This window comes from Onthophagus taurus, chromosome 7 (genome assembly GCF_036711975.1).
Source record: "Onthophagus taurus isolate NC chromosome 7, IU_Otau_3.0, whole genome shotgun sequence".
NCBI classification, from domain to species: Eukaryota; Metazoa; Arthropoda; class Insecta; order Coleoptera; family Scarabaeidae; genus Onthophagus; species Onthophagus taurus.
The window spans coordinates 20,306,064-20,318,910 of record NC_091972.1 but is presented as its reverse complement, the minus strand read 5'-3'; the positions used below and the strand labels follow the sequence as shown (position 1 = coordinate 20,318,910).

The following is a 12,847-nucleotide window of genomic DNA, read 5'->3' as shown; positions in this document are numbered from 1 at the left end:
ATTTTTGTACACTATATAGTGTAGGTGAATAGATTAAAAATTTACACTAAATAGTGAGAAGATGGTGTTTATTAAATAGTGTAAAATCGTTACTCTATAACAGTGTATTATATGTAATCTAACTAGATGTTGTCGTGACTCTAATTAGATACATTTCTAATCTAATCAGTGTAAATTATTAAAAATTCGCTCTAATTTTACTCTATTAATTGACAAAATATCACTAAATAGTGTGTATCTTACACTTATTAGTGTTAATTTTTAATAGGAAGTGGAGTATTTTTAGGGAAGTTTTACGTTTGTAATAAAAATCAAAATTATAAAATATTTGTTTTTATTTTTACTTGTAATATATTGTTATAACTTAAATTTAAAAACATTAAATTCTTTTTATATACATATATAACCATACTTAATTCATTTTAAAGTTTCCACCGAGTCATCATGAAAACTGCATCTAATGAGTCTTCTATAAGTTTCCTGTACGTATAGTTACACCAAGTTGCACATACTTACCAATCTTCACAAGGAACTCGTATCTAAAATCTTCCGGTAGTTCCACTAATTTCACATCATGAAAGTTTTATTTTGGCAAACATAATTACAATAAAAATAATCGTTCTTTCTTTCTATACCGCGTAAATCAGGTCTCGAGACGCTATCGAGTTCCGACTCGTTTAGTAGATGACCGTTAAATTTTAGCTGTATCACACCACATGTTGATCACGTGGTACCGACGAGTAATCCCGAGCAAAATAGTGCGGTGCCTACGAAGTACCCGAAGGAAAAGTACACGTCTAGTGTAAAATTTAATGTTTTATATATTACATAACTTCACTAACATAAGTAAAAAAGAACTCTCCTTTAGAGGACTGTAAAAACTACTCTATTAAGTGAATAATATATGAACTCTATATTAATATTAAATATAGTGTACATTAGAGTTATTTTTACCATGTGATATTACAATTTTTACTCTAATTCTTTTTACCAACTACTCTAAAATTTTTACACGACACGATTTTTTCCTGTGTATATATCCAGGAAATTTACCCTTGAAAATAAATACCCGGGTATTTAACAACACTGTAGATGAGTGATATTGATCGTCTATTTTTAATTTATAAAAATCTATTTCATATCAATATTTTGATATGTTAATATGTTTTGATAATTTAATTTTCAATAGATTCCTGAATTAATGTGTTTAAACAAAAAACCCGATACACTTAAGTATATATATATATATATTCAAGTAGATTATATGTGATAACATTAATTTAATTACAAATATCTATATACAGATCAAACCAAACCTTGTTATTGTTCCAAAAACGTTTTCTTTCAACGAATTTAGAATGAAAATAAAAATTAAATGTAAAGATGTCATTTTAAATGTCAATTTATTGACAGAAAATGACTTTAAAATGTCACTTTTGTAAAATTTGGAAATGTTAATTTTTAAAGGCATATAATTAGGTTATGTTGAATTATCTTTATGTTAAATTCTAATAGTAAAGGACTTTCTTAAATAAGTAATTTCCTTTTATAATTCTCTTTGCAGTTTTTTAGGTTATTCTGTTATGCTGAAACTGTTAGTCTTTTGTCTAATTGCTAAATGAGGATTTTCACGAATTAAAATACACAAAAATGATCACTTAATTACCTAATAAAGATTACACAGCTTTTTTTTCAAGACTCATTATATAAATTACTTTAATTACTAATTTTGTAACCAATATTTTTTTAATTATGTTATTATATACCTACGCAATTTTATTGCAAACTTTTTTATAAAAATAATTATTTTATTGCATAAAAGTGTAGTGAATTAGTTTCAAATTCAAATCGAAGGTTATTTTAAAAGTTTTAATAATTGTTATCTCTGACGTTCTCTCCAGTATTGAGATAAACTTTGAGAGGCCAATATAACCAAATAAATTCCCGGATACCATCTTCAGTTCACGATAATACCTCATCAAAGCAACAACTTAAAGATAACTAACGTTTAAGTGAACAATAAATAATGGCATCGTAAGTAAACTAAAATAAAAATATTTAGAATCGTTTCAAAAAGTTAGGTTAGGTTGTGTTATGTAAAGTAAATAAGTATTTTTTTATTTTGATTGTGTTTTTGCGCACCTTTTTATTTTTGAATACTTTGTTGTTCAATGACATCAATTTTAACCATTTAAAATATTCATTCAATTTATTGATAGCGCCAACAATAATTGGTTTATCAAGTGTAAAGTACCTTTTTTATTTATCGATTAAATATCCTTAAAGGAATGATTTAGCACTATTTTATTTGCAAGTCATCGAATTTGTTTACTGAGATAAATAAATATAAATTTATTTTTAATGATTAAAAAAATAATGTTAATATAAGTACGAAGACTTTCACGACCGGTGTTAATTAAACTAAAACTAGAACTAATAGTAGCACTATCACTAGACCAAGAACTAGAAACTTTCTGGTTAAGCCGTGCGTCTTTGGAAAAAGTTTTGACGTTTCGGATGCCATGTTCAGAAACAAGTTTGACAATAAATATGTACGAAAAAAGATAATTCATAACTAATTAGTGTCTAATTGGTTTCGTTGAGTTTACTAGCATCTTCCATGTCTTCTCTATTCATGTTGTTTCCATGTCGATGAATCTCTATCGTTCCTCTCGTCAATCTTTGGAAATAATGTCCGGTTCTTGCTAGCACTTTAGTTTTCTCGAACTCCATGGTGTGTCCTCCTTTGTGGCAATACTCTGCTTCAATTTCAAAATGTTAATGCTTCAATTTTTTTTAGTTGCCCAGTTTTTAAATATACAGCATCAAATCGGGCTTTAACCAACGAACAGCGACAATTCTACGAAGATAATGGTTTCATAATTATCCGTGGTTTGGTAAGCCCAGCCGATTTAGATAGATACCAACAAAGATTTATCGATTTCTGCGATGGCAAAGTCGATAAAGGTGGTATGACCGTAATGAAGGATTTGTCTTTGCTGAAAGAAGGTAAAGCCAAAGGAGAGTATCTAGTCAATAAAATTCAAGAATTTTTATACGATGATGTCCTCTTCGACTACGCCAAAGATCCAAAAATTGTTGAAGTGGTTGCTAGCATCATAGGCGATAATGTTACCGCTGTTCACTCTATGTTGATTAATAAACCACCAGATGCGCATGAAGCTACCTCAAAACATCCATTACATCAAGTAAAAAAATTAAGTATTAATTCTTTTGGTAATACAAAAAAAATCTTTTTAGGATTTGCATTATTTTCCATTTAGACCAGCTGATAAAATATGTGCATCATGGACTGCAATGGAGCGAATTGATGAAAAAAATGGTTGTTTATTCGCTGTTCCTGGATCACATAAATTGGAATTATATGCGCATGTTTATCCAGATGTAAGTCCCAAAAATCTTATCAAACAAAAATAAATGACTCAGCAAAATTAATTACTACAAATATGCTAATGAAACCAATTATTTATTTAATAAAACTTTGTTTGTACTTTGAATATAATAAAATATTTCTTTTTGTACTTTTTAGGCATTAACAAATAAAGCTTACCACGGAGTAATCGGTTTTGATGATAAACCAAAAGTGATGATGATTATGGAAAAAGGAGATACGGCATTTTTCCATCCAATTCTTCTTCACGGTTCCGGTCCAAATTTAACGAAAGGTTTCCGAAAAGCAATTTCCGTTCATTACGCGAGCAGTGATTGCCACTTTATTGACGTAAAAGGAACGACGCAACAAAATATCGCCGATGAAGTCGAAGCGATTGCCAAAAAAAGAGGAATCAGCGTTGATTACCGAGTTATTTGGAAAATGAAAAGCCGTTTGGTTGCTGGACAACTTGGAAAATTCAATGAAATGGGGAGCAAAATTTAAGTTTATTAAAAAATAATTATGCACCATGAAAAGTTGATGAAGATTAAAATGATTAAAAATGATAAAAAATATCGTTTATAAACAAAATGGTAAAGGAAAAAAAGGTGTAATATTTAAAAATTTTACGTCATCATTTGGGAACATAAATACGTATTAACATGTTTTTTTTATTGAATATACAATTTATTTTATTTTTGTGAACTATTATACTATCTTTGTTACTGTTTGTTACCAAATAAAATATAAATAAATATATATTTTTACATACGTTGAGACTAATTATCTAATTAAGAGAAACATACATCAAAAGCGCGAGCTGTTTCAAAAGGATTTGCAATAATAATATTATAATGACGAAATTTTATAGAAGTAGTAGTAAAGTAAAAGAGGAGATAATAAAAGATAGAGATTCCTGAATAAAGTTTACTATTTTTAGATGTGTGCGCTATCTAAAGAGTATCTAAGCTTAGACAATTAACAGTGAAGTTTCAAATCGGGTTCGGCCTAATTTACAGTAAAAAAAACACCCCATGGGGAATTCCCCGAGTTAATTGAAATGCGTTGCGCAGGTTACCAGACACCTTGCTTCATACAAACATTTTAAAACCTTGTGTGATTTATTGTTTGTTCGCAGTTAGTAGTCTGATACCGGTAGATTGATTAGCGAAGTTTAACAAGATAATTACACTAGTTTACAAATTTTAATCATTTTTTTATAACGTAGAATGTTGTGCTGATTCTGAAACTCTCTTCAGTTTTTCTCCATCACGTCCAGTTTTCGAGATATACCCAAAAATGTGGAAAATTTTAAATTAAAAAACAGTAACGGTTTACGTTCAGTATATTTTTTATTTTGCATAGTGTGCTTCTGTAGCTATATGGACATAAAAGTAGAGATCCAGACGAACATTTTGAGGTATTGATGGCATAAATTGGACTCTCCGTTATTTTGCTACAGCCTAAAACAACTCAACAAAATCCAATTTTTTGGCATTTTTCCCATTTTTTTATCACTTAATCGCACCGTAAAGAAAAAGAATTATATATGAACAAAAAAGTTAGCTATTCTATCCTGTAGAACATTTAATTCTCCAAATTTCGAAGCATTGGACACCATGGTCCAATCTATTTTACCAGAGAAGCCAATTGTCTTCTAAAATACTCGGCAGGTTTATCCTTGTATATCGAATGTTTTAGGTGTCATTTGGTTTCAAGGTGTCGACGAAGAAGTGATGGTTTTAAGCTGCTGTTAGCAAGCACTTCATTGCAAATTACACAAAGCGGCTGCGGTTCTGATTCTTCCCCAGTAAAGTAAAAAACCCATTTGTAAATTAGTCGCTGTCATATTTTCGCCTTTTTCTTTTCTTCTCACCAGTTTCATCAATTTTTTCTTTATATTTAGTCAGCCGAAATGGTAGCTCACTACAGCTCTCATTGTCAGTATCGTAGCCCTTTGTTGTTCCGAAATTGGGTGTTGACGATGAAGACAGGACAATTGGCTGCTTGTTCAGTACTTTGTTGGACTTAACTAAACTACCCGTTTTTTAGCCACCGATCCATATTAAAATTACGGAATAATAACACTAGTTTACAAGAAAAATCTCGAAGACTGTGATATTTTTTTTTATAACGTAGAATGTTGTGCTGATTCTGAAATTGTCTTCAGTTTTTCTCCATCACGTCCAGTTTTCGAGATTGGGTATATCATATAATGAAATGTGGAAAATCGTAAATTAAAAAACATAGTAACGGTTCATGTTGAGTATATTTTTTATTTTGCATAGTGTGCTTTTGTAGCTATATGTAGATATCCAGACGAACATTTTGAGGTATTGATGGCATAAATCGGACTCTCCGTTATTTTGCTACAGCCTAAAACAACTCAACAAAATCAATTCCATTTTTTTATCACTTAATCGCACCGTAACGAAAAAGAATTATATATGAACAAAAAAGTTAGCTACTCTATCCTGTAGAACATTTAATTCTCTAAATTTCGAAGCATGGGTCACCATGGTCGAATGTATTTTACCAGAGATATCGTTAATTTACGACAATCGTGCAAAATTTCATTTTTTGCCATTTTCACTGTATTATTGAAACATTGTTACAAACAATTTAATTATATTATTTTTTTAATAAAGAGGTGTTTTAACTCTTCCAGGCACTAAGTATAAACATTAAATTCACTGAAATAAATGTTATTTTTTAAATACAACAAACAATTACATCCTTGGAAATAGTTTTTACGAACTCGCACGTTTACCTGTTAGACCTTTTTTGGCAAAAGAAATTCTTATTGTTAACAAACAATCACTTTCTGTGATAAAGTGTTATTTAATAACTTCACTTCTTTATATATTAGAACCTTGTTAACCAAATAATACAGTATCGCGTAGAATTTATGATATGGCAAGTAATTATTTTGCGATACTGATGTGCTGTTTGCAAAACTGTTAAAAACTCATGCAACTTGAGAAGCAATATTTTATATGGTTAATAGTTATTTTGAGATTGGTGTTATTGCGTGGGTGTGTGCACAGATGGTGCAAAATTAATGACAGGAAAATTTTCTGGTTTTGTGGCACGGGTAAAGAAGATCAACGAAACAATTGAATGGACACATTACTGTATACCTAGACAAGCATTGACACGTAAGCTTATTCCTACTGAACTATCTACTACTTTAAGTGATGCTGTAAAAAATGTAAACTTTATAAAATCGCGATCTACTAATTTCCGTCTGTTTCATGCGCTTTGTGAAGACTCTAGAATGCTTCACGTTTCTTTATTACTTCACAAGAAAGTTAGATGGCTTTCCCGTGGCAAAGTTTCGACACGCTTATTTGAGTTAAAATCTGATGTTCAAACATTTCTTACTGAACATCCATTTCATTTATCTTCTTCTCTATCTAATATTCTTTGGCTGCAAAAGCATGCATATTTAGCTGATATATTTTGTAAATTAAATGAATTATATTTATCACTGCACGGCACAGGTGTCACCATCTTCGGTGTGCATGATAGAATTGAATTCATGCTAAAAAAGTTTATCTTTTCGATCCAATGTCTGCATATGAATGAGTACGAATGTTTTAGTTCTCTCAGTAGCTTTTTATCGGAAAATTCAGTTAAACTTGATAAAAACATTAAAACAAATATAATATGTGAACATGTCAAATATCTTCATCGTCGTCCTTTCCAAAAAGTTCTAAATTTGGAGATCTTTCTAACTTTAGTGCAAAAAGAAAAACTTATTGAGTTATCCTGTGATAGGATAACTCAATGTGAAATGAATACGCGATTTTGTCAGAAAAAGTTATCAACGTTTTATTACATTTTTGCACAACCTATCTATGTGAGAAAGGATTTTCCATATATACTTACTTGAAAGATAAATACAGAAACAGATTAAATGCAGACCCTGATTTAAGACTGAAACTATCAACAACAGGTCGTAGTTTTTTTTTACATTTTTCTTCGCTTCTTGGCGTTCGGCAGTTTGTCTCCTCTTCTGGTAACATAGAGTGTTCATCCTTCTTATATATCATCTCTTCCTCTGCTGACTCTTACGAATCTGCAAATGGCATAACACGTTCCTTGTTCCCATTGGCGTATTCGGGGGGCAGGAAATTGCCACCCCAGACAAAATATTATTCTTTATAATACACATTTTCCAATTAAATCAAAAAGACTAAAATTAAATCATGAATGCGAAACAAACAATAAACTGAAGCTACTGTTTATAACAATTTAATGTTATGAAAAATTATTTTATTTATGCAAAAGAAACTAGATATTTCTCAGTACTGGCCGATGAGACTACAGATGTATCAAAATTAGAACAATTTCCACTGTGCTTCCCATTTTTTGAATCTGGCTATTTCAGACGACAGTACTGTACATATTAGACATTGTATGGGTATAATTAAAAATACATACAATCTTTTTAATACACCAAACTGTCTTAACCGAAAAAATCAATGAGTTAAACTCCACAACAAGACGAGACAAATTACAACAACTGTGTCCCACGCGATGGATTCAACGACAAGATTCCATTGTTATAATGAAAGAACTGTTAAAATCCGTAGTGTCTGCTCTAGAAGACATATCAACTTGGAAAGATCGGGAATCGTCATCTGGGACAACATTGTTGAAAAATCTTTAACTTCTTCCGAATTTATGTTGTCTCTTTTAGTTATGGAAGTCGTTTTTGCATACACACTACCCTTGTCAAAATTACTTCAAATGGGTCCTCTATAGTTCGGATTGTTGCATTCGGATTATTTCCAGATCAGCTGTCATTGAAGCAGCATTAAATGCCTATTATGCATATATTAATTCCTTGCCAAGATATGGAGTTGTCTTTTGGGGCCATGGTGTTGGTATAGATAGAATCTTCATACCACAGAAGAGGTGCGTAAGAGCAATCTTTGGTCTAAAAAATACTGATAGCTGTAGAAGTTACTTTAAAGACTATAAAATACCGTGTATGGAATTTATATTCTGGAATGTGCCCTATTGGTTAGGAAGAATTACTTTGAATTTTTCAAAAAATATGAAATACATCCTCAAGCACACGCGGGAAGGTGAACTGCTATCTGGTGCTACCAAAAACGCACCTTACTAAGACTCAGAAGACGGCTCTATACCAGAGTATCAAGATCTACAATCACATTTCGGAAGGTACAAGGATCCTACCAGTTTCAAGATTCCGGAGAAGACTGAGAGCTATTGTCATGGAAAATCCGAATGGAATATTGTTAAATTGTAGCACTCTACGCTTTTTTGATAAAATGGGGTAATAAAGTATTATTATTGTTATTATTAAATGATAAATACCGACTTCTGGAAGGAAACCAGTTGATGTGGAATATATTTGGAAAACAATTGGAAACCACTTATACTTAGAATTAGACAAAGAAATACAATAACAAAAGAATATTACAAAATATCAGTTTTCATTCCATTCTTAGACAACGTCATAATGCAATTAGGTGAGAGATTTATGGCACCCAAAGATATCTTAGTAGTCTTTGGATGTTTAGTTCCATTACTAGAAAAAATTGAAAATTTAGAAGGACAACTATTAAAATTATCAATTTAGGATGGGTGTGAGTGTGCTTAGTTTAGAAATACTTAACGAGCATCACTGTCAACTGAACCGCAATCACAGACGACGGTGAGTTAGGCCATGGATACAAAAAGGACGAGAATTAAAGGCATCTTCAAGACTTCTTCTTATATTTAAGAAAAAAATTATTTCTTTTCCCGTCAACTTTAACTCGGTCATTATTAATAAATAAACATATTTAATTTCACCAGCCGCTGACAAATACTCACCGACTGGAAGCACCAGTGGCGAATTTTATGCTCACACCAAGCTGATTGATTTACAGTAGAGGCCTCCACAACTTGTCATAAATCGTTCTTACTTTCACGAGATTCTCTAAATCTTTCGATAAGCAAATCTAGACCTAGAACGAGTTCTTGAACTTCTATCCACGAGTAAAAGTCAGTAACGTAATGTCATTGGTTCTTTGATTGGTATGTCATTGTGTAACAATGTTTGCAACGATACTATCTACTGTAAGATTCTGGATCACAATACGAGGGTCAATCTTAAACATCTTAAAACCACTACCCTGGAATCTACGTTATGTAGATAACATCGTCCTTATCGCCAAAACTCCAACCGAGCTCAGAAGCATACTCTCCCGATAGATCAATTCTTTAGAAGTGTAAGCAGATCAAAGACGGAGGACTTGAAATGCAGTTTTGGTCAAGGCTAACAGCATCTATTACTCTGATGAAAGATCAGTCCCGAAAGTCGCACCATTTAAATATCTGTGATTTCTAATAAGATAGATGTGGAAGCCGACGTGGAGCTTAGAGTCGGCGTGGTCTTACAGAAATGGCTATCCTTAATTGGAGTACTATGCGGGCCGAATATGCCTATTTGCATAAAGTGTACAAGATCCCACAAGCGACCAGACCGGCTATGCTTATGGGGCAGAATGCTGGACGGGATGGTCGGGAGGCTAGAGGATTCGGAGCGAAATGTTCGCGGCAGCTTCAAGATGTGTGATTGAGAAACTTACGGAGAGTGACATGGTACAACCACGTTATGCTCAAAGACGAACATCATGAACAAAAGAGGAAGAAGGCGACTCCTTTCTACTTGGTGAATCAGTATAACCAAGACAATAAATGAATATGGTTAGTATCTGAACCGACAACCCAGGACAGAATATCGTAGCACACATAAACTGGGAACAAACAAAAAAGAAAAAGGTGGTTTATATGTTTTTCCAGGGTGATAGAGCTATAGAAACACTGGGGTCGAATATTTGGACATTATGTATCACGAGACCAAGTTTATGTAAAGCTTCTGCATTCTGGCGGATGTGAAGCAATGACGTCACGCGATTCAGAGATTTAATCTTAAAGCTATTTCCCTCAGTCAACGCAATATCTGCATACGCAAGTGAGTTTTTGTTCTGCACTTCCTGCTTCAAAACACCGTCAAATATTCTAAGAGCGGTCCATACTTTCATGTATCGACCCCCACAACAATAATACCATACCAGTCTCTTAATTTAGTATCTTTGCAACTGTTCCGTCAGCTTGTTCTTCAATATCCTTATTCAAGAGTAATACTTTGCGAATACTTCACATCCTTGTGAACGCTAGATCTTTCTCCTCTGCCAACTCTACCTTCTTATCGTCTTCCCTTTCCCATCCCTTCAAAATTCAACCTTAGCAGTGGTAAGGTAAAACTTAGATGGGGAAAGTATACAGCAAAGCGATACTCCAAGAAAAAAAGGTACACTGACTCATATTCGAGCCAGGTTAGGCATGATGTCTTCCATCTAGTGGAACTTAGGTCAAAGTGGAGTGTTGACCCAAACCTATTTACCAAGTAACTAGTTTATCAGGAATCCATTTTAGTTTATGCAATAATGTGATTAATAATGTGGTCAATTAAAAATGCTGTAAATTTAACTATCTATGAAAAACCTTTGTTTTTAATAAATAATGATACAATCATATTTTCTTTCCGTTTCATTAAATATTTTAAAATAATATGATCAGTAATGCTTACTACTTTACCGATTTCGTGTTTCTTTGGTTGCATATAAGTAATTATTATTTTTATTAAAAATCCAATTTTATAAGCAGTTTACAATTTGTAATAAATGAAAACCTTAATTGAATGAAATGTAGTGTATATTTATGTATGTATTACTTTATTTTTATTTTAAATTCCCTACCAATACAGATTCGCCAGCCATCTTTCGACGAATTTCTGAAGTACTACCAAAAAAGTGAGATGTCATCAATACATTTCTAATGTGTTAGAGAAAGATAAACTGATTTGTATGTAAAATAGAATAAACCGGTGCCAATAATATGGCGTCTCTCATTTTTGTATAAGGTGGTATGTTTTTCGTGAATTTTGTGTGTGCGCGGGTTCCTCAATGGGATACGAAATGTTGACAGGTCACCGGAAGTATGTAAGTACCTTATCCGAAAAGTTTTTTATACACAAATCCCTTTTTTTCAAATTAATTGTACCACCAAAGTTCACCCAGCTGACTGTCATTAGATTTTTCATCGGTTTGGAGGGAAATTTTTGCACTCAATATAAATTCGAAAAAAAAAGTTATAACTCAAATTAACGACTTTACATGTTGAAACGATCGGTTTAATTACTTATAAAAATTCTCGAGTTAATTACAAAATTGCCAGGGAATAATGACCTTCAGTCCGCGACGTGTATCGACCAGTTGTTGAACACTTGGGCCGTTTTCAAAATAGTTAATTCCTTTGGGATATGTCATGTAATTTGGTACGATTGTAACGAATGAGTTCATTCATTTTTTTATGTGTCATCATTTTAATTGGCTTATTTCGAATTATATTTCTCAATTCCCCTACTCAATTCAGTTTAATACTCCAACTATTTTGATGACCTACATCAATCTTTTATGTCCAGACCGTTTTTTTAATCAATATTTTTTGTCCTTCAATCTATTTTTATTACACAGAATAAGATTTTGAATATGTCAAGTTGAATGTCAAAATTATGTCAAATTTGACAGAATATTTTTATAATTTGACAGATCTAAAATATTTCTTTTAATCAATCATTCTCAAAACGGTCCTCATATTGTGGCGCCTCTGCCTCAAGCAACCTCGTTTTAATTAGTCAATAAAAAAGCTGAGACCGTTTGCGGCCGAGGCGCTACAGTATGATGATCAGTTTTCCTTAATATACAGAGTGTTTCATTAATAATGGGAAATATTTTAACTGGAGATAGTACGTGTCAAATAATAACAATAATAGTTTTATTGAATAAGTATGATTATACATTATTCTTGTCAATAATATACAGTTCGTAAGACTCAAAATGTTACATATCCTTCCTTACAACCAGTGTTGTTAAATACCCATATATTTTCAAGGTAAAATTCCCTGGGTACATACCCGGGGGCATTTACCCAAGATGGGTATTTAGAGGTATTTATAAAATTTGATTTAAATTGAGTTGGTGGCAGTTTTGCAAGTACTTCAAGAATGCAGAGCCCATTATCGATACACCAAACTTATTTATAACATTTACAAGAATGCTACAATGACGGTAAAATTGGATGAAAGTACTGACCGAATACCCATTGGGCGTGGGGTAAGAGAAGGCGATATAATGTTGAACCCAAATTGTTCATCACAGTCCTGGAGACTGCATTTAAACAACTGGATTGGACCCAAAAAGGTATAGACATTGATGGCAATACCGAAATAATTTGCGCTACGCGGACAGGAGGCGTGTGCAAGAGTCTGGCTAAATATCAACAAAATGTAGGACAAATCTTGTTCCAAGCTCTAACTGCAATATTGGTGATAATGAATACTTCTGTCTTGAATACTTTCGATGGTATATC

At 32.3% G+C, this 12,847-nt stretch overlaps 2 protein-coding genes and 1 long non-coding RNA gene across 4 annotated transcripts in view; 2 read left to right on the top strand and 1 right to left on the bottom strand.

Moving 5' to 3' along the window:
• Positions 1–317: 317 nt before the first annotated feature.
• Positions 318–1,088, bottom strand: LOC139430825 (uncharacterized). The gene is made up of 2 exons (XR_011641197.1): positions 517–1,088; positions 318–457 (listed from the first exon to the last, which is right to left on the bottom strand). It is a non-coding gene; the product is annotated as an uncharacterized lncRNA (long non-coding RNA).
• An 809-nt stretch (positions 1,089–1,897) lies between these two features.
• Positions 1,898–3,970, top strand: LOC111424645 (phytanoyl-CoA dioxygenase, peroxisomal-like). Of its 2 annotated transcripts, none has more exons than XM_023058262.2 (4): positions 1,898–2,034; positions 2,801–3,209; positions 3,262–3,405; positions 3,551–3,970. In XM_023058262.2, exons 1-4 carry the CDS (start codon positions 2,027–2,029, stop codon positions 3,896–3,898), a joined length of 909 nt encoding a protein of 302 aa, XP_022914030.1. In that variant the 5' UTR covers positions 1,898–2,026; the 3' UTR covers positions 3,899–3,970. The 2 variants fall into 2 exon arrangements, with proteins under 2 accessions (XP_022914030.1, XP_071053798.1); XM_071197697.1 differs by lacking the exon at positions 1,898–2,034 and adding an exon at positions 2,379–2,552.
• A 7,336-nt stretch (positions 3,971–11,306) lies between these two features.
• Positions 11,307–12,847, top strand: part of LOC111424643 (protein tyrosine kinase 2 Fak) — a 109,881-nt gene continuing 108,340 nt past the window's right edge. The window contains exon 1 of the mRNA XM_023058259.2: positions 11,307–11,418. The gene's annotated coding sequence lies outside the window, so the exon portion shown is untranslated. The remainder of the gene's footprint in view (positions 11,419–12,847) is intronic.

Excerpts from the sequence above, each read along its gene's own strand:
- LOC111424645 (XM_071197697.1), top strand. The coding sequence starts at position 2,518 with ATGCCATGTTCAGAAACAAGTTTGACAATAAATAT. Across the intron at positions 2,553-2,800 it reads ACAAGTTTGACAATAAATAT|TTGCCCAGTTTTTAAATATA; the intron begins GTACGAAAAAAG and ends AATTTTTTTTAG. Across the intron at positions 3,210-3,261 it reads CAAAACATCCATTACATCAA|GATTTGCATTATTTTCCATT; the intron begins GTAAAAAAATTA and ends AAATCTTTTTAG.